The sequence below is a fragment of the Thermobia domestica genome, chromosome 12 (assembly GCF_964235325.1).
Source record: "Thermobia domestica chromosome 12, izTheDome1.hap1.1, whole genome shotgun sequence".
Classification (NCBI taxonomy): domain Eukaryota; kingdom Metazoa; phylum Arthropoda; class Insecta; order Zygentoma; family Lepismatidae; genus Thermobia; species Thermobia domestica.
In genome coordinates, this window is record NC_137465.1 from 63304282 (window position 1) to 63325866 (window position 21585).

General features: G+C 36.9%; 1 protein-coding gene across 1 annotated transcript; it reads right to left on the reverse strand.

The window, feature by feature from the left end:
• Positions 1-415: 415 nt before the first annotated feature.
• On the reverse strand, positions 416-14001 carry LOC145666487 (snRNA-activating protein complex subunit 3-like). Its single transcript, XM_081733750.1, has 4 exons — positions 13891-14001; positions 11152-11393; positions 6985-7092; positions 416-712 (listed from the first exon to the last, which is right to left on the reverse strand). The coding sequence occupies exons 1-4, from the start codon at positions 13891-13893 to the stop codon at positions 565-567; spliced, it is 501 nt and encodes a 166-aa protein (XP_081589876.1). The 5' UTR covers positions 13894-14001; the 3' UTR covers positions 416-564.
• Positions 14002-21585: the final 7584 nt, after the last annotated feature.

The window sequence follows — 21585 nt, forward strand, 5'->3', positions numbered from 1 at the left end:
AGAATATTACGTTTAAAGTGATTTGCGTTTGAAATTACTTCCTTCAATTTCCTTCCTAATCGATGATCTGGCACCTATGATTACCATTTATTTCTCCAGTTGAGGAAACCTTTATGTGTTGCGTTTTCAGAATTTGAGTCGTGTGAAACGAGCTGCAAATAGGTGGACAAAAGACACTCGAAGAAGTTTGTTTGAAAAATGCTTTAAGCAAATAGTTTTACGCGGGAACCAATGTATATTGTTAAATGGAAATTATACTGAAACACTACAATTTAATATACATGAAAACAGGACATAATAGTAATAGCAACTAAAGTTCGTAGAACTGGAAACATCCTCTTATTAGACATACGTTGTGTATTAAGAGGTTTAATTAAGAATAAAAGGTTTTATGAAATCTGTAAAAAATATATACTTGTTATAATATAAAGAATATGTTTATTTGGTACAAAATTCGCGTTCTTTATCAGGTACACTAACAAACTTAAACTTATATACAATATACATTATCATTAGCAACCATTTTGTGAAAAGAATTCGCATCCAGTAAACCACAGTCCTGATTTACATCATGGCGGTTCTATCAAAGTAAGGATGCGCCATAAACTGGCCAATCTTCGCTCCGTTTTCGTAATAGTTGAAGCCCTTGAAACACGTATCACAGAAAAACATTGGATCTTGAGGAGTTCTGGTATGTTCTCTAGTGATCCACCTAGAAAATAACAATAATACTAATAATATCGTAAGCATTAAAAATATTATAAACATATGCTAACCTACAATCTACAAAGGTTTCTTGGTTTGTATGTTGTCTTCATTGATCAAGACGCGTCACATGTTCCAGCAATAACTATCATTTATGCTGTCCTCTGGAATTTCCAGTATTTGAATTTTAAGCCGCATATATACACGAATGTCTGTCTTTCTCATGGAAGTTTGATACTTTATACTTCCCAAAATGACAGATATATCTGAATTACTGCGACTGAATGTTTAACTTTTACTAATACGAAAAAATACGAATCTAGAATGTTATAACACTGTGCAGTGGTAACAATGAATAGCATTTAAACAGGCCTGTGAGGTCTAGGATGGGAAGAAACAATACAATTTCTACCACATTCCTTTCACTTTTTATATGTAGTTCTACTGTTTCAATTAAGTGAATTAATATTAAAAGAAATAAAATACAAAAAAATAATACAACACAGTTATCTACGAAAATAAATAAATAAACTGACAAAAACACTAGAGGGTTAGACATTAGTGTCTCTGTAATAAATACCCGCAACACTAAGCAGAATTACTGAAAATTTTCCATGTCTGAAACTATGCATTATAAACACTGTATTTGAATCGTGGCCTAATTCTTCAATACGCTAATACGGCTACAGCAAACAGTACTGTTGGAAGCTTATTTTACTCTCTATATACTTCTTGTTTCCGGATAATTCAAATACTAATAAAATGATGTACCACTCGCCTCGTTAATTTTAACACTTTAACGTCTAAACTCTTCCTTAGTCAACACTGGCTGCCCAACAAGTAACCACTAAGGTTTATATATATATATATATATATATATATATATATATATATATATATAAGGGAATATATATAAAGGGAATCAAGTTTAGACTACAAGACTAAACTAGTTTAGACTACTTTAAAATCAAGTTTAGAACCGATTGTCAGAAGTCAAATTTGACGTATATATATAATTCTCAATACCATCTTAACTATATATAAAACTAAATGAGCTGACATAAATTAAAGCGGTACTTTCGGTTGACGTGGAAAGTTGAAATTTGTCATGATTGTAGCTTTCCGAGACTAACCAACAGGAAAATTACCAAAGGTGAATATTTTTAATTTCTAGGGAGTCTAAAGGAGGGATGAAGAATTTCCCCATGTTATTTAAATGGGTATTTTTTGAACCTATAATCTCATGTTTTCGGTACCTGGAATTGGAACAAAAACTTGAAATTCGATATGCTTGTACGTTTTCGTTAGCATTAACTAAGTAAATAGCTAAAAATAAAATTTCCAACTGTAGACTGGTTTTATGGGGAATTGAAAAATCTTTTCCATGTTATTTACATGGGACATCTATACCCCAAAATGTTTAGGCACTTTCGGCAGGATTAGAATGATGAAATTTCGCATGATTGTAGCCTTCCGGGACTAACCTACAGGAAAATGACCAAAAGTGAATATTTTTAGTTTTTAAAGGTATCTATTCGGGGGATGAAGTAATTTCCATGCTATTTAAATGGGTGTTTTCTTGTGACAAAATCTTATCTTCTAGACAGTTGAAATACGAAAAGAAACTTAAAATTTGGTAGAATTGTACGTTTTAGGAGCTCGAGGCTGTAGGCCGAGCAAAGACGCGGGTGTGGGGCCAAGTCCCCAGCTGGGCAAATTCAGAAAATATGAAGAGAAATGCACGAAATTCACTGTTGATGCAAAGGCTGATACATAAGAGATACGAGGCCGTAGGCCGAGCAAACGCGGTGGTCTGGGGGCGGAGACCCCAGCTAGCCAAAGGCTAGTCCTTATATAAAAATAAGGTATTGTTCACAAAACGGTAGTATTTTGTGCATTTTCGTTTTCAAATGATAGAAAACAACATTTATCAAGAAACGGGCCAAGAGGCTTTTCCTGCCTGTCTCTCTGTAAATTTTATCCAAAAATTGGAAAACGTAGTTTTTCAAACACCACACCAAGAAATTAAGTACTTTATCTACTTCAATTATGGAGGTTCTTGTTTTATTAACGAAACCCAAGCATAGTCCATGATCAAATAAGGAAATTGAGTTGTACATATCTTCCAAATCCAAGGATGCTATGTAAATTTTATTCGTAATTACGAGCGATGTGGTTTCTTCGATAATCTCACTGTTATCAACTACACTATATACTCGAAAGTTTCTTTAAATCGTTTCAAAAATAGGATTAAATATTTTGAAAGGAGGTAACACGGATGATTTCTTCTCAATATGATAAGTCTACGTGGAACATCTTCCTTATGCGCTTCAGATAGTCCTATGAAGTGAGGATGAATTCATTTCTACTTTATTTATTTATTTATTTATTAGTTCTATCATTCATAAGCCAGGAATTATCAATACCTATGTTAGTTAATTTCTTTCGTTGAACCTTAATACTTTGTGCCAATCATAACAACAGCCAGCTAGTTTAACTTTATATTAAGTATTGGAAAGCAACATGGTTACAGGATCGACACTTTGCAAATATGAGTACATTAAGTCGCCAAGATCGTTCTCAAATACGGACAATATTAAAACAAATGATGATAACATAAGACGCACAAGCATGCCTTTATTTCATTTGGTTTCACATTACAAAAGAGTTTTCAGGAAGCATAATTTTAACACAGCATTAGTATCTCCAAAGAACACTGAGAAAAAACTTTACACGTTATAAAAGTTTCTTCACTAATCCCACGATCGGCCGTCGAGATGCAACTGAATTGCGTCACATTCACATATCATTTGCCTTCATCGAGCAACTTTTAGAAGAGGACCGAGCCTTCCTTGTCGAACGTATCCGCCTCCTCTGCATCGCACTTCAATATAACTGGCGTGTTGCCGACGCTAACGCCACCGTGGCCTCCATCCTTGGACTGCAGGTCAACATGCACCCACAGCCCTTTCGGACGTCGTCCACAAAGGCATCATCGACGAAGAACAAGAATGCGGTTCCAACCAAGCCCGAGAAGTGAGATCCCCCCATTGTGGATTTTTGGACTCCGCTACTCGCTGAAGGAGCGCCGGCCAACCCTCTTGATGAAGTACCTGATCAGCCATGGCAGCTGGACGACCCACTTGCCCAGCTCATCATTGACTTGGACTTACAACCTGAAGACGTGCGATGGCCCCCAGAAGACCCCCGTGTCCTTTTCTTGTACATCGTCCAGGAGCGCAATATAGATGCGGTCAACCAGTTAGCGATTCAAGAACCGTGGTTCTACCTGCCGGACGATTGGGACTTCTGGAGGGACCTCATTCAACAATTCAGCGGCATCCCTCGTCAAGACACACCCGAACAATCAGATGATGAATCTAGTGATACCGAGCAAGATAGTGTTGTCGATAGTGAAAGTGAAAGTGATAGTGAAGTGCAGGAGCAAGGAGAATCTCACATTACATCCTTCGCTCCTATGCGCATCGTGCCTTCCCAAGTGGAATTCTCTACCCCTGGGACTTTTTGTTGTGTGGAAGAGGTTAAACACATCCCGCCTAATATGGCCCCGTGTGCTCTCCGTCGTACTAAATATCATTATCTTCATTATCTTCTTCCTATGTTAGAAGCAATGTGTGAAGGCGGGATCATCGAGGAACCTCCGCTTATTGTGAATTCCTTCCCTGTTTTCTGTATCCTCAAAGCTTCTTCAGTGCGAGTGATATATGACTGTTCGGAATGGATTAGTTTCTATAAGGCTGTCTCTCACGTAACGCTTCCCAAAGTGACTGACATTGCAAAATTGGCCACTCCGGCCTCCTACATGGTCAAGATTGACCTAGCCCAGGGTTTTTACCATTGTTCTATGAGTCTCTATACTCGACGCTTTTTTGGCATACGTTGTGGTGAAAAGACGTTTCGATTTGTGCGCCTTCCCATGGGTTGGGCTCTCAGTCCCTTAATTATGCAGCGCTTCATCACACACGAACTTCGTACCCACATTGGACATCTTGTGAACTTTTTGGTTTATTATGACGATATTCTCCTTCTCGGATCTCCCGATAAGTTGGAAGAAGCCCTCCAGGTGTTGTTTTCTTTCACTTGGGACATTAATGTGGACAAATCAGTGTTGTACCCCACGAAACGTCTCATGTACTTAGGTATTTGGGTGGATCTTCAGGACAACACTATCTATAGATGAACGATATTTGCATATCGTGAAATCGTGTCCCACGTCCTTACTCTACCATTCTCGTCGTGCTCGACAAGTGCTCGCTGGCTATATTGTATGGTGCACCCCCGTACCTCTTTATCTTATCCGATCGCCTTTGCGGTGCTGCATCAAAATTTTTTGCATTTTGTGACCTTTGTATTGTATCATGTAAGATCACAACCGGCACCGATCTGGGACGCCTCCACATGTCTCGCGCAGTGCCATGTGAACGCTACCCCTACCTCGCTGGCGGTCGTTGATCAGGATGGAACCATTATGTTTCAATGGACCAACATATTGCCTTTACCTATTTTTGTGACCGAATTCATCGCCGCAGCATTTGCTGCTCTTTTGTATTATTCGCGGAGGGTTCACATCCTTTCGGACGCTGTTGTTTATTGTAACCTCTTCCACACAACAAAAAGTCCCAGGGGTAGAGAATTCCACTTGGGAAGGCACGATGCGCATAGGAGCGAAGGATGTAATGCGAGATTCTCCTTGCTCCTGCACTTCACTATCACTTTCACTTTCACTATCGACAACACTATCTTGCTCGGTATCACTAGATTCATCATCTGATTGTTCGGGTGTGTCTTGACGAGGGATGCCGCTGAATTGTTGAATGAGGTCCCTCCAGAAGTCTCAATCGTCCGGCAGGTAGAACCACGGTTCTTGAATCGCTAACTGGTTGACCGCATCTATATTGCGCTCCTGGGCGATGTACAAGAAAAGGACACGGGGGTCTTCTGGGGGCCATCGCACGTCTTCAGGTTGTAAGTCCAAGTCAATGATGAGCTGGGCAAGTAGGTCGTCCAGCTACCACGGCTGATCAGGTACTTCATCAAGAGGGTTGGCCGGCGCTCCTTCAGCGAGTAGCGGAGTCCAAAAATCCACAATGGGGGGATCGTCACTTCTCGGGCTTGGTTGGAGCCGCATTCTTGTTCTTCGTCGATGATGCCGCTGTGGACGATGTCCGAAAGGGCTGTGGATGCATGTTGACCTGCAATCCAGGGATGGAGGCCACGGTGGCGTTAGCGGCGGCAACACGCCAGTTATATTGAAGTGCGATGCAGAGGAGGCGGATACGCTCGATAAGGAAGGCTCGGTCCTCTTCTGAAAGTTGCTCGATGAAGGCAAATGATATGTGAATGTGACGCAATTCAGTTTCATCTCGACGGCCGACCGTGGAATCGGTAAGACGACTACGCAGATAAACCATGGCGGTGTCGACATTGAAGGTGGCTCCATAGTTTCTCGGTGGCTGCTGCTGCTGATTTTGCGTAAGCGCCTCAATGTGTCTGGTGAGAGCTTGTAAGGACTGCACAAGAGCGACACTTGGGTCAGGGGTTTCTGCACGTTCCTCATTGCTCATCTTCTTCTTGAAGAGGAATTTAGTGAGAGTAGTTTGATGAAGTTTGAGAGGACGAACACTGGTCGTAGACACTGATGAGGGCTGAGGCGTCGAAGACGTCAAAGCGACGCTAACACTTTCCTGAGGGAGAGCACTGGCACTAGTCTTCGAAGTCACGCCTTTTGTCGCACCTAACACCGGTGAAGGCTTGATGAGAGAAGAATTGTTAGAAAGTGCACCAAATTGACTGGCGGGCGAAGCAAATACTTGTGAAAAGTCTTGGGCAAACTGTTCCTGCGAGACAGTCTGTGTTGGCGTAGGCACACGAGAAGCGTCGAACGGTACCACTATATGCACTGGACAGTCCGCTGAAACGCGCCGTCCGCGACACTTGCACCTAGTCGACGTAATTGTGGAGTTGCGGAAAAACAAGTCGGATAACTAAGCTTGGCGTAGATCGGAGAGGGGCTCAACCACGATGGGCGGAAATCAATCGGAAATCCCACGCGCGCTTCTGCTGATCCTATCCTTATAGGTTGTTTGAGGAAACCAGAAACTGCAAGTAACTAATTTTACCTTACCACTGTTCGTTAGCTATATTAATTGCACTCATATCAATATTAGATGCACATTTCATTGCTAATCTAAACAAAACAGACTCACTTACTTAGAACGTATTCAGTTTACTTAACTGAATAAAATGAATTTAACATACCTTGAAATGTACAGTGAACAAACCATACAGTATCTTGCATTTGTGGTGCACATGCTGCGGAACAATGGATAATCACCTGATGCTAAACTATCAGCCTTTTGAATAAGTCTGCAAAGAAGAGGATTGAAATAAAGCAATCAATTAAAACTGTCTTTTTATGTGTGCTGTCAGAGTTATAAAGTTCTGAACCTGTCATATATACAATCTAAAAGTAAATGTGTAAACGTACCTAAGTGTGATGTTTTATTAAAACAGAAATAATACCTTAATATAATCACTGAACTGTTTGTTCACAGTTATAAACAAAAACAATAGGAAGTGCATGTATATTTTAAATCCTCTAAATTGTTAGTTTCATATTCAAATTATCTTATAAAAATACTATTACTAATTAGCAATGTATTCCATTTATTCAAATTTGATTTTATATTATTGTCATTCATTTCTTTGCAAATGAAGGTCAATCCCTTAGCCATATCTGGATAAGCGTAATATTATTAGAAAATTTTTGCAAGTCATTCTTCCTGGCGACCCTATTAACCTTTCTCATTAAAGATAAAAAAGAAATCAGAATACTATACGAATTTATGGAAATTACACAATATGCATTTCATAATTAAACAAACAATAACGACTATTCTATATGGCTTTTAATCCTAAGAACAAATGAATGTTGGGAACCTACGCAGTACTAGTAACTCTTGGGACGTTTGTTTCGATTTACTTACGCATATTGATAATTATGCATAAGTTTTCATCTGACGCAGACGAAAAGAGTTCAACAACAACATGGTTCATTTTAATTATTTAAAGATTTCAACAACAGGTTTAATAATGTACAAAAGGGTCTTGAAGCAGAGCTGAAATCAGAAAATCTTGATATATTTTGAAACATTGAGTGCCTTGCTGCAATAAGGGATCAGCTTCATTTTTACTATTATGTTGGGATTTTTTTTTTTTTTTTTTTTAAAGTTTTAAAAATTCCATTTTTATTCGAGCTCGAAGGATATTTACAGAACTAGTAAGAGAAGCTAACTCGTTTTGCACCAATCACTTGAGTGTGAAGGAAGAACGAGTAAATACCGCAAACTGCCGCATTAGGAGCTACCTTCTTATTGCAGCATGCACCTCAATTGTCCACTAATAACAAATAACTGAAACCTAAGGATAAAAAATGCTCTAAACCATAGGACCTACAGCAGACGATCTGATTTACACTCGTTCTTGGTGCATTATTCTGCACACACTGAAACATTACAATTGTAGGTTAATTGCTCAACATCTCAATAATCTTATCAACATATGTTTTCCGTGACTACTGCGATCATTTTACTTGTATATATATACACCCGAATGATCAGTACCACTTAGCTAAATATCTGTTGCGCAAAATCCTGGAAACAAAATTCGCTTTCCCCACAGTAGGCAGTCACCTATAACTTCATATTTAAACTTTCTATTCTTACTGTGTGTGTAAATCCACATGTGCTGGAAGTATTTTACGCCATCCGTTTATTTTCCAAAACTGTTTCATCAAACGATCTTTGTAGGAGTGCATTTGCATTTGCTTCTTATTTGATATAAGCGACGAATATTACTGATACAATTAGTCAGACTCTCACTATCGCCAATTTCCATTCACAAGCGTAATATGCGGAGGAGATTCGAGACGATGTCGAAAATTAAACATTGCATTGTGACGTAAAAAACGATAAGTTTGAATGAAATTACAGATGGACTACGGATTCAAGTTGTATTTGTATCTAATGCATACCATAATTTTGGATATATATCTACAAACGAAAGGTTCCCAGGTGCCTATTACATTAGTTTTCTATTTATTTATTTATTTTTAACGCCGAATCTCACTTAGTAGTAATGCTTCTCTCTCAAATTGCCCCTTTTTTCCTTTTTTAAACAATAGACAAAGTGGCTGAAATGCAACTTACGGTTCCTAATTTGCTATTCTGTATCCTTACAAGCACATGTTTCTTTGTTCACAACAGAACAACAACTCGGACGGGTTTTGAATACAGAATATATTTTTACAGAGTTATGCCAACCCACCTGTCATTTAGGTAGCTTGTTCATACAAATAAGCAAATATACAATACATGCATTATGACTTACTGCCATAACATTAAAATAGATACTTATGAATGACACATGCACGCGACTATAAATATATAAAATTTTCATCTGAAAATAAGTAAGACCTTGTATCCAGAAAAATGATTTCTTCTTTTACATAATTTCGACCCTCTCTGGGGCCTTCCTCAGAATATCTCACTTGCTGCTTTTCTTCTTCATCCCCCACTTTTTTTTATCTTTATAGGGGTCGGCATGCCCCACTTCTCACGAAGTCGGCGTAGAGATCTTTTCCTCTACCCTCTTCTATCCCGGCGTCTCCATTTTTCACCTTTCTCCTTCAAATCATCATCTATCTTGTCCTTTCATCTTGGGTCTTTTTCTCTCCCTTCTTCTGTTACTTCCATCTTTCCAATTCTCTTTCGCATATAACCTCGTTTCTTTACGTCCAAGCCATCTCAGCCTCTATTGTTGGAACTCTTTACTCAAGGGTCCAACCTTAATAGTACCTCTTATATAATCGTTCATTACTCTATTCTTCTTCGTAACAGAATATTCAACGAAATTCTTCAAACAACAAAAACAATTCATGTAATATTCTGTACCGGAGAATTGTCCGTTACAAATAAATAATTACGAAAATAATACCAGAAAGAGAGAAGTTATTTACCAAGAACTCACAGAGGGTTGTAATTACATAAAAGAGAAGTATTATTTTTGGAAATAATATAGGTCAGTACTTATTTTTAATCTATAAATATGTATCTTACAGCGTCCATTACCAAGTATAAACGACTCATAAACGTGATATAAGAAGAAAAGCCTTCACTTGAGACGAAGTGCATTTTTCCACACACTTAATATATCTTCATGTAAAGTAGAACACGCACAGAGCTTTCTAGTTAGCCCAGAAGTCAGATGTTCACTGCTGCTCAACGCGGGCACATACCCTGTCTGGAAGAACTATTTTTTTCTTAATTATTCTCTCTTAATACCACAGTGTGCTGTTTCATATGAACGAAAGGATTCACTATTAGTATTAAAAGATTAATTTCCCTTTGAACCTTTTGTGCTTTGAGGGATGCCACTTTTTGAGCGAAGTAACTTACGCTTGTGAGGAGATAATAGAATCCGACTCTGTGACGAAAAGCTACATCATTTAAACAATTACCACTTTCGAATCTAAAAAATGTAAGATTTCCACTAGATGCAACAAGTTCTTTAGTATCGAAATTCTTTATTGTCATTCTAAACCCAGGATTTAAATTTTGAACTATATTCTTAAGAACAGGAACAGGAATTACCAGTTCTATCTAGCTTTGATCGGGTGTAGCGCCTGCTCTGCTTTTGGAAATCCACGGTATACACTTTTGTCCCATGTTAAGCAACACTAAGTATCTGAAATCTATTCAATTCACTCGGGCTTCTCCACGTAAGAACATTGTCTAGATGAAAAAAGCACCCCAGGCACCCCTGAAAGTAGCTTGATCATACAACGTAGAAACACTTGGGAGAGCAATCTAACCCAAATGGCAATCGTATGCTTTGATACAACTCGTACTGCCAATTTTGCCAATTTCGCCCCGAATGGTGCTGGAAAGGGATAAATTTACTGATATTATATGCTTCTATTGAATCGTTGCAATGAGGTCACGGAATTGGAACTGGTATATGGAAGTCTTTTCACATACATAATTCATTAAGTAATCCCCATCATGAACATCTCAAGAGATAGGAGCAAGTTCAATGTGGTCACAGCACTGAGAAGGGGCGTATTTGAACATCTGAATGGGGATGGGGGTAAAGACAAAACTTTAGAATTAGGGAAAATTCCAAAGTTCGAGTGAATTTGATCTCGTTTCAACAGCAAGTCAATAATCTCAAATTTAGCATCTTCGACAGGTCTTCCATACATAGAGGTCTGAGCTGATATTTCAGTAAATACTGGAGATATGTTTGTGTGAATTTCACGTGAAACTACATTTGACAACATCGCAATTAATGCATTTAACTCTACTTGCACGGCCATTGGATTTCGCCCGAGATACACATAACGATAAAAACTGTTAAACGTCTTACCTTGCGTCTGTAAATATGATCAAGTGCTCACAGTTTCCTTGGTGTTGGTAGACATACGGATAGCCAAGCCTAACAGTAAGATCTTCAAACTTTGTGGTTTCCATTCGAGCCGTTTTTGTTAAATTAATATCTCGCTGCGCTGCCCATTCCCTAATAACAGCACTGTAGTCCTTAGCCATTGACGAACGAAAATCATTGTAAAATGTATCTTCTATGAAAAAGAAACTTGATCTATACATCTCCTAAATAAAATAAAGAAAACAAACTGTGGTGAAAATTGCAGTTTTAACTCACACCAGTGCTTATAGTACGCTAAATTAAAAGCCAATATTTGAAAAACAATCTGCTACATTTCTCAATCTTTGGAAGAATCAATTTTGTCATATACAAGTAGTGGGTTGGTAACAAAATGGCACTTCATTCTTACTGGAAGGAGGCCAGCTGCGGGTAATAAAAAATATTCCGGAAGTTTGACATAATTTAGCAAGAACGTTCTGCATGTAATATAATCAATTTAATACTAAAAAAAGAGAAAGGAAGAAAAAAAAGATTATAGTAAACATAAGTTTTTCCTCCATAAGACTGCTACACAAGGGTCTGCTGATAATCCCTAAGGCAAAGTTCGTTTTTTGATTTTTTGAAATAACTACTAGAGCCACATAAGAATTGTCAATGGCCATCGCCGTGATACTACATGATTTAGAACAGGGCGCAAAATTTCAATGTCAGACGCACTCGCCAATACAAAAATGATGGTCGCCAATATCTCTCACGTACAAATTATGAGATCCCCCCTACCCGAGGCTTTTGGTTTGAAAAAAAAAAAAAAAAAATTACATCAAGGCATAAAATTTGAAAACCAGACAATTAGATTCAGGATAATCAATTTTGAACTGGACAATTCATATACATGTTAAATAATATCTTACCTTGACTTCACATTTGTGTAACGCCTATGGAGAAGGAGGGGCGAATTACAACATTGTGAAGACCTTACTTTTCATGTCCGTTGTGAAAACTTTACATTCCGTGTTTTCTTTCACTCCGTGACAATTATTTTCGTGCGAAACAGAAACAGCGCAGGCCTGTAAGTTTAGGCAGAAACCATTCCTACTGAACACTGGGTGCCAGCTCTTTTCTAGTCACCAATGGCGACCTGGCGACCGGAAATTTTGCGCCCCGATTTAGACTATTCTCTATTAAAATTAACATTTTTTTGACAAGGACATATAAACAAATCTAACTTTAGTCAAAATGAGTTCATATGTACAGTCAGCGCCAAAAGTTCTTTCCGTTTGGTAAAATTTATATTGGGAATAACGATGGTATGGCTGGAATGAACAGGAAATTGCATTCTTCTTAATTTACTGAAAACTGTACTCAATTTGTCCTTTTATTCTGAAGTTATTTACGAAACTAATTTCATCAAACGGAAAGAAATTTTGCCGCTGACTGTACACTCATGCACAAAACAAATTTGCGCATATACTGTAATTGGAGTTTTTTGTTTTTTTTAATTATTACGTTTTTCTTTATCTTTTTGGTTAAGTTGAGGGTTTATTAAGTGGAGACGGTAAAACGCACGGCATGTGTATTCTTTTTCTGCTTGGGGAATTTTTTTCAAAATTCTGCTTTAAATTGATAAAGCAGACTGTTTCGCTTCTCTACAACACAAAAACTCATTTAATTAGTAGTTGATGCAGATAATAATATAAAACCTCGAAAATAAACCATAAATTTCGAAAAGATTTTTCAAACAATTTTAATTCTTAACATATTATGAATCCCAAAGGGTTAACCAATGAATATAATAATTTTTACTCTCTTATATACAAAAGTAAGTACTTCTTAAAAAAGATACGTAAATAACTAGCAAAATTGTATGTAGTATTTTTGCCTCAAAATATCCCACACCTTTTTGAAACAAAATATAATTAAAACATAAGAGAAATATATTTATATGATACTCTTAAAGGCTGCACATCAAGAGCTTCGTTTTGGGTGGTTTTGTATATTCTTTAAATTTTACAGTTAAGTTTTAACTTTCATATACATTATATGAATATTTGAGCGAATTTTTCCATTCATTAAGCACATACGTAATAATCTGTTACCACCTATCACGTGCTTCGGGCTTTCAAAATCGGTAAATTCTCGAATTCTGTAATACACTGACTGTTCCTTAACACATACATCCCCAGAATATTTTTTGTCACGAAATTAATACTGTAAACATTAGTAATAGGACTGTATAAGAACTAGAATTTATAAAAACTTTTTTTTACGTATTTGCAAAACGTAACGAAAAAATGCCTGTTGCGAAAACGCAACACTGGGAAAAGAAGATATCATTGAACTCTTTCTCGAACACTAACAGAGGTTCAGGTAGAAATGGTCAACAGGAATTATTCTGTAAATTTGGTATAGAAACTATTTATATTTGGTACTTTGACAAACAATATCGTGAATAACATATTTGAGAAAAAACACACACACATATATATATATATATAAGTACATTTTCAACCCATGATTTGAATGGAACAGTTTATCATGCCTTACACGCGTGCGTGGCAAAATACAAATTCTTTGTTTGGCACTGTATTACTTTCAGAATGGTCCATGATATAGTTCTTTTGCAATTCATAAACAATTAATACCCCTTCTCCGCACTTCTAGAGGTATATTTCCCAATAGATAATACGTTCTAAGAAATAAATATAGAAATAATATAAATACCATACAACAGAAACCCCATTTTTGGTTCTGAAGTCAAATATCATTTGTTAACAACTAGAAAACCTTCAATGATTTTGATATTCATATTGCAACTGCATACATATTTGCCCGGTAATGCGAAAACGCAACAATGGATTTTAAATTATTATTGCTCTTGAACTTAACGAACTATTATACAATAAACGATACGAATAAAAATTGTTAACCTTACTAAAACATGAAATGTAATTTTAGTTAATATCTGCTTCAAATTGGAAACACAACATACATTTCTTCACCAGGGTGAACGGTCATTCCGCAAGAAAAATAACATGCACTCAGAAAGAATAATCTAAACACAAAGCCGTTACGAGTAAGAACTTCGAACTTCTCTACTAGGAACATCATCTATCCGTGTGTGGCTTCATGACTTCCAGTAGCACCAGGTCGTGATAAAGGAAAATAAAACGATATTATTTAATAACACTACAAATGTTGGGAAAACGCAACTATAGGGTTATATGGGTTAAGCTTGTTTAGAATCGGAAAAGTACCGAATTTTTTGATCATGGATGATATACGTAATAGACTGTTCACCTAAGCATGTGGTTTCCTAGGTTCAAGATATATAACCACCATCATGGTTTACCCAGCCCTGAAGGTTTCTGAATTTTTAACAAGAGAAATTCAACATATCTTTACGGAATTCTCCCCCGTTTTTTAAAACAAAAGAGCAAAAACTAGGGAATACATTTAAGAAGAGTGAAAAGAATCAATCATTGTTCCAATTCACAAGAAAGGCGATACAACTGGTTGTAATAATTATCGAGGCATCTCTCTTCTGTGAACCTCCTATAAAATCCTCTCAAACATTCGATTAGAAAGACATCCCATGCACAGATGAAGTTATTGGAGATTTAGGCGAAATCGATCAACTATGTGGATTTAGGCGTAATCGATCAGCTCTCAAACAGATATTTACCATTCGATAAATACTCGAAAAGAAATGGGAATATAATACTCCAGTACATCAACTATTTATTGATTTTACAGAATTTGGAATACCAAGAGAGCTAATTAGATAATTAAAATGTGTTTAAATGAATATCAGAGTAAAGTCCGGGTAGGAAAATTCTTCTCTACAAGCTTCCACGTCGAGAATGGCCTGAAACAAGGAGATACGTTATTGCCATTTGCCATTTTTATTGAACACTGTTCTGGAGTACGCTATAAGGAAAATCAAAGATAGTAGCCAGGGCCTAGAACTGAATAATAATCATCAGGTTATGGCGTATGCTAATAATGTAAATCTGATAGGGGATATGAGGACAATCGAAAGAAATGCAGAGGCCTTATTAAACGCTTGCAGCGACATTAGTTTAGAAGTAAATGCAGAGAAAACTACATACATGGAAGTTCACGGGATCTTAATACAGCAAATTATGGATGCGTCAAAATACCAAATAATACTTCCGACAAAGCGGATACTTCCAACTATCTACGATCACTATTAATAGACCAAAATCATATCCACGAAGATATTAAATGTCGACTGAAAGCAGGAAATTTGTGTTATTATTCAGTTCAAAATATTTTATCGTTGCGAATTCTGTAGAGGAATTTAAAGCTTAAAATATATAAAACAATAATCATGCCTGTTGTGCTTTATAGTTGTAAAACATAGTCGCTTACGCTGAGAGAAGAACGCAGACTGAAAGTATTTGAGAATAAAATTCTGAGACGAATATCTGGACCCAAGAGAAACGGGAATGGGGAATGGCGGAAACTTCATAACGAAGAACTGCATAATTTATACTCTTTATCAAACATCGTTAGATCAATAAGTCTAGGAGGCTAGGTGGGCAGGTCATGTAGTCAGAATGGAAGAAAGTAGGAATGTATTCGAAGTTTTAACTGGAAATCCAATACGAAAACGTCCATTCGGAAGACCTAGGCGCAGACGGGAGAACAATATTAAGATGGATCTCGCAGAAATAGGAATGCAGAGTAGAAACCAGATCGAATTGCCTAAGGACAGACGTCAATGGAGACCTTTTGTGAACGCAGCATTGAACATTCGGGTTCCATAGACCATAGAGAGGGAAAATACAATTAAGTCAAGCACAACTGCACAACAAACATGAGCGAGTCGTTAGCTTTTACGCTTCTATCGGGAAGTTGGGATTCAACCCCGCATTCGACCATTCTGACTAGTTTTTCTTAATTCAATCTGCGAATGTAGAGGTAGTGCGTGTATTGTGACTCCTGGCCGACTTCCTTTCTTATTGCTTTTGAATCTTGTTATTACTAATACCAGCAGTGACGGATTTGCGAAGAGGGTTAGGATGTGGAGGTGTCTTCCAGATTGAAGCCTGTACTTTGAAATTACGGAAGTTCTAAAACAAACGAAATATTATTTATGCCTTTATTCGTAAACTTCAAGCTCCCCTCAAATAAAAATTAGGAATTTTTAGAAAAACTAAACATTAATAAGAACCCCTTCCAAAATACTTTTCTAAATCCGCCACTGATTATCAGTACAAAATGGTTTTCAAGGTTGTATCCGGAAGATTACTGCTAAATCATTGCACAGGTACAGTATAACAGAAACGTGGAAGTACGCTCTTACGGATATATTGAAGAACATAAGTTTAACTTATGTGATACAAGCAAAAGTAGTAAGCTCTGAGAAACGAAACACAGATGACTAAAAATGAAATGATCTAGAGAAGAAAAAACTGTCGATAACTCAGAAGTTAAAATAAAGTTAGATAGCCTCTAAAATTGCGCTCAAATACACGTACTCTATGTTTATTTTAATTCATAGAACATGTGCTCCATCCATCATGATGGTGAATTCTAGAGTGAAATATAGCATTTGGGTTTTGAAATCTTATTTAACTATACTGTGTACTGTAAGAAAGCTATTTAGATAGAAAAATCATCAAAATGAAAAAAGTCAAAATTTCCGTTTTTTTTTTTCTCCCAAAAAAACCGGCTTTTTTTACACCTCTAATGTATGATAATGTTCCATGGATGGAGCAATTTCATAACCGTGCTACAACTCTTATCCGTAAATACCCAAAATGATAACTGATTCCCATGCTATAAAGAACCCTATTAAGATCTTCACATAATATCTGAAGTCCACAAAGAGGTATTTATTCCACTGAGAACTAGTGTACGTGTATTTTTTATCAGTAATTTCCTACTGGTCGAGATATGACGTAGACGCACTGAAATAAGCAAATGTTGGCAGCGTATACCCGGTCATGGACCCACGAGTAGTATATCTGTAAAATAATCATTGATTATGCTACCAATATTGTTGTTTATCTGTCACCACTGCTCTTTCTCAACATCAGTGCATGTTTCTTTCCTCATGTGGCTTACTTATTAGGGGAGCAGCAAATTTTGACATCAGAGAACATTTAAATGGAAATGACTGTTTCGTACGAAAACTAAAATGTGGGATTTGTGAATTTCTCTCTTTCTTTGTTTAGGGTTATATTGTTCTTTTGCCTGTGAATTTGAATTGAGCACCCGAAATGATACACGTACAACTTTCAGATATTGATAGGGTGGAGAGGCAACTAAAACGATATCAGTGATAGATTGGGTTGCATAATATACCGTTGCACACAAAAAATATAACGCCAGTTTAAATCCTACCAAGATACCCGCCCCAGATTGAATACAAGAACTACTCTAAAGGCGCGTTAAGTTGTAGAGGCATTTTCTTAACTGCAAAATCTACTATACGTAAACAAAATTATAAGAAGCCAAAAGAAGCATAGCCTTCCATTAAGGGGAAAAAAAAGTATGGAAAAATAAGTTGGCCTTTATGCATTTCCATTGTGTGACTTTCGACTTACAAATCTGTTGACATGAATTCGAATGTACCAGAATTTTGAACCTCTTCTCCCCTTCCATCCCGCAAATCGGAACTAATTAATTTTCCGGAAATTGATTTGATTATACGTTGCGTTCGCCCATAGTAATGATGCTAGCGGACTTACCTTATGCAGAGGAAATGTGTAGAGCGTTTAGCGTCCTATACAACTACAATTTTTAATTCTTTACGTATTTCTGCAATAGTACAGCACACTAACAAGAAATTTGACTGCAATCACCTTGTTTTTGAATCCACACTTCTACCCACGATCGAAATAACCTGGGACCTTTACATTTACACCTGTAAGAAAATATTGGAGACGAACAGCCTCCTACCGTGTATCAATAATTTTACTAACTCTCTTTTAGAATTCGTGTTATTATAAATGTTTATACAAACTGAAGGTCTGCAGAGTAAGGTTCTCATTATGTTAAGTGCACCACAATACAATTAACCTAGTACTGCTTCATGAAAATACTGTGAACTGAACTTCAACAACTGTCTTCCCTTACGTTTAGAGGCATGCTGTCGCACGATTATTATGCTGCATTGCATATGTGTTTACATGGAATTAACAAATTTACTGCCGGCATAGTGTGACGCTTACTTTCCCCTTACTTGCCTATAATCTAGACTTTGATGACATGAATTTGAATGCACTTGATTTGCAGTTCTTATCTGGAAATGTGTAAAACAAAGGATATGTGATGAAAGCAAATGTAGTTGGCACAAGAAAATTATAAATATAATTTAGACTAATTAAGTCTTATTATTTACCATCTAAAAGTGAACTAAAAAAGAAAAAAAAAATGTCCAATGGCTATGGTACAAACTTCCACAAACATACATGTACCGTTGGTGATACGAAACTCTATTGCTATTAAGAAAGACAATAATAAAAATTATTTCTAAATCTTACATGAACGAGATATTATTTTTATCAGAGGTTCATTAGTCATTAAGGAATAACAGTGTATAATTGCCATCATTTGCTTACACTTAATAAATTCAATATACACCATAAAACGTGTTTATGACGAAATTTATATCGATTTTACGAAAGAACGGCTCACAGAACTTCTGTTTTGATAACTGTGGAATATACAAATACTGTGGGATAATTGTTTGTGAAAACAGCAGATAGCACTATACTCTCATACTGGCTTATGATGGTTGTCTCTTTTTCGCTTGTTTTACCTCTAGTGTTGGATTGAAGCAAGGGAACGATATTATGTTATTCTTTATATTACTATTTAGGTTGATTTCTTCAACTATGTAATGCGATAATGGTGAATCTACAGGAACGTAATGGGCGTATTTTGAAATATCACATAAGAAAGTCCGTAGTGACAGTTCAGCGCAACTCCAGACGGCAGAATCAACATCAGGCACCTGGTGACGACACAATTGTGAAATGATACAGAAACGTGGACAATGGATGTATGTTATCAAAGGAAAGGGCGTTCAAGTAAATGATCTGTCAATGAGGAAACTGTGTAAAATGAGTGGGATATATTTTATTCCTAATAAATCTGTGCATAGAGCTAGCCTGCGGTTAATAATACCTCAATCGATTGTGCTAAGATCCTATATTTTCAGCGATGAAAACAAAGATCTACATTTCTGGAAAAGTAAATCGACTCAATGTTAGTGCGGGAAAGCCAAAATCTACATTTAATTTTGAAAGTGAAATGCGGGAACTGAGGGGCCTATTTTTCTTCCCAGAGAACAATGTCACTGGTAGGAATTATCTTGATATAATAACTAAATTGCTGTTTTCACAGTTAAGGACAGATGACGACAGCGATCATTTTCCAATTAGAGAGAGCATCTCCTCACTGGCATCTCGATGTTTGGGAACATTAGAATGAACACCTGGCACTGGAGACTAAGTTAATGTTTTCTGGAATGGCAACCGATATCCCCTGACGAACTCTGCGCGACTTCTTTTTCTAGGGTTAGTATCATTATCAAGTATTCTGCCTGTTCACTAGTCTTGGAACTTTTTTTTTCTTTCTTCAGGATCGGGCCTGGAAATGTTTTTTCCACGTCTGTCGATATTCACTCTTTAACTCGCAATATTTTCTTACATTTTTCAAATAATCGATCAGTTGTGTTCTTGTTCCTATTGCTCGCTTTCCTTTCGTCTTTCCTCGTATGGCGGTGAAGAAGAATTTCTTCGCAAGATATGTTAAACCAAATTGGCCTGACTACGAATGATCTTAAACGCGTCCTCTTCTCTCCTACCCGTTTACAAACAGCTTCGTTTGTTACTCTCTCCGTTCATTTTATCTTCTCCATCTTCCTCAAACACTACATTTCGAAGCTCTCTAAATATTTCCGTAATGTTCAAGTCTCCGAACCTATACAGTACAATAGTCCATCCATATATAGAACTTAACCAGCTTCTTCCTTAGTCCGATGTTAAGCCTGTTAATTGAGAGTGATCTCTTCTTGTTGAATGACTCTTTGGTAACGGCAATTCCAGGCCTTATCTTTTTGATGCAGTAAGCATCTCTTGCCAAAATATTTCCCAGATATTTGAAATGATCTACTTCTTCTAGTTCTCTTTGTTCTACTCTGACCCGTAAGGGCACGTTTCCGCGGGATATTCTCATGACTTTCGACTTTTTGACATTGACTTCCATTTCATATTGTTTCCCAATGTCAACCATTTTGTCCATCATCTCCTGTAGTCGTATCTTCCGTTCTAGCTATAATAACCATTATAATTTGCAAATCTGACTTTATTAATGATCTCTTCTCCAATCTTGGAATCCCTAATTCCTATTAATGCTTCCTTCATTAAACATTTACTGTAAATGTTGAATAATTGGGATGACATACTACATCATTTTCTGACTTCTGTTCCGATCTTCATACTATTGGTTTCTCCTTGATTCAAGCGCAACTTCACTCGTTCTCCTTGTACAAGTTGGGGATGAGTCGCCGATGAAGCATTAACAAAACTCTTCCTTTACGTCAAGAACACGTTCTGATATAGTTCTCATAAACTAAATAGCATCTCTGGTTCCTTTCCAGAATCCAAATTGATCTTCCTTCAACATCTCTTCTATCTTACTTTCTAGCCGCCTGTTCAGTATCGAGCAATAATCTTTCCAGTGTGGGAAATAAGGCTAATGGTTCTGTGATCACTGCATTTCTTCGATTGCTTTTTCTTAGGTAATGCATCCACTGTAACATCAAGAAAATCCTCTGGCATTCTCCTCTCAGGTAAAACTTATTGATACGAGACACTTTATAGGGTTACATAAAATACATTAGTTATATATTTCTTCTATCTGGAAATCTCATAAAGCTGTGACTTCGTATAACTGCTGTCACTGAGTTCATTCCAACTGATATGTTGGAGTGCGTATGGTGTGAGTGGGAATATCAATAACATATGTAAGCTTCTGTTTCTGTCACCAGTTTCAGTTAAATAGATTAACAATAGCCACGTTAATCTGTTTGTAATTACGAAGTGTTTCTATGGACATCTTGTAGAAAAGAACAAAATACACCTATTTCCAAACTGAAGTATTGTTCGAATGTTCTAGAAACTAATAGCACTCCATGACTATTTACATCAACGGATCTGCACAATCGTAATACAAACAGGGAAGCTATTCAAGAAGATTGCAACATACATTTAACTAGAGAGGAGAGGAGCACAACAAATGTATCATTGATAGATGTAACCATACGTCAGTATTTACAGGTTAAAAAATTCAATGCACAGCACTACTTGTATACTAAGAGAAAAGTCACCACGTTTACGAGGTGTGATTGGAGTTTTAAGACAGGTGGCGCCACTGCTC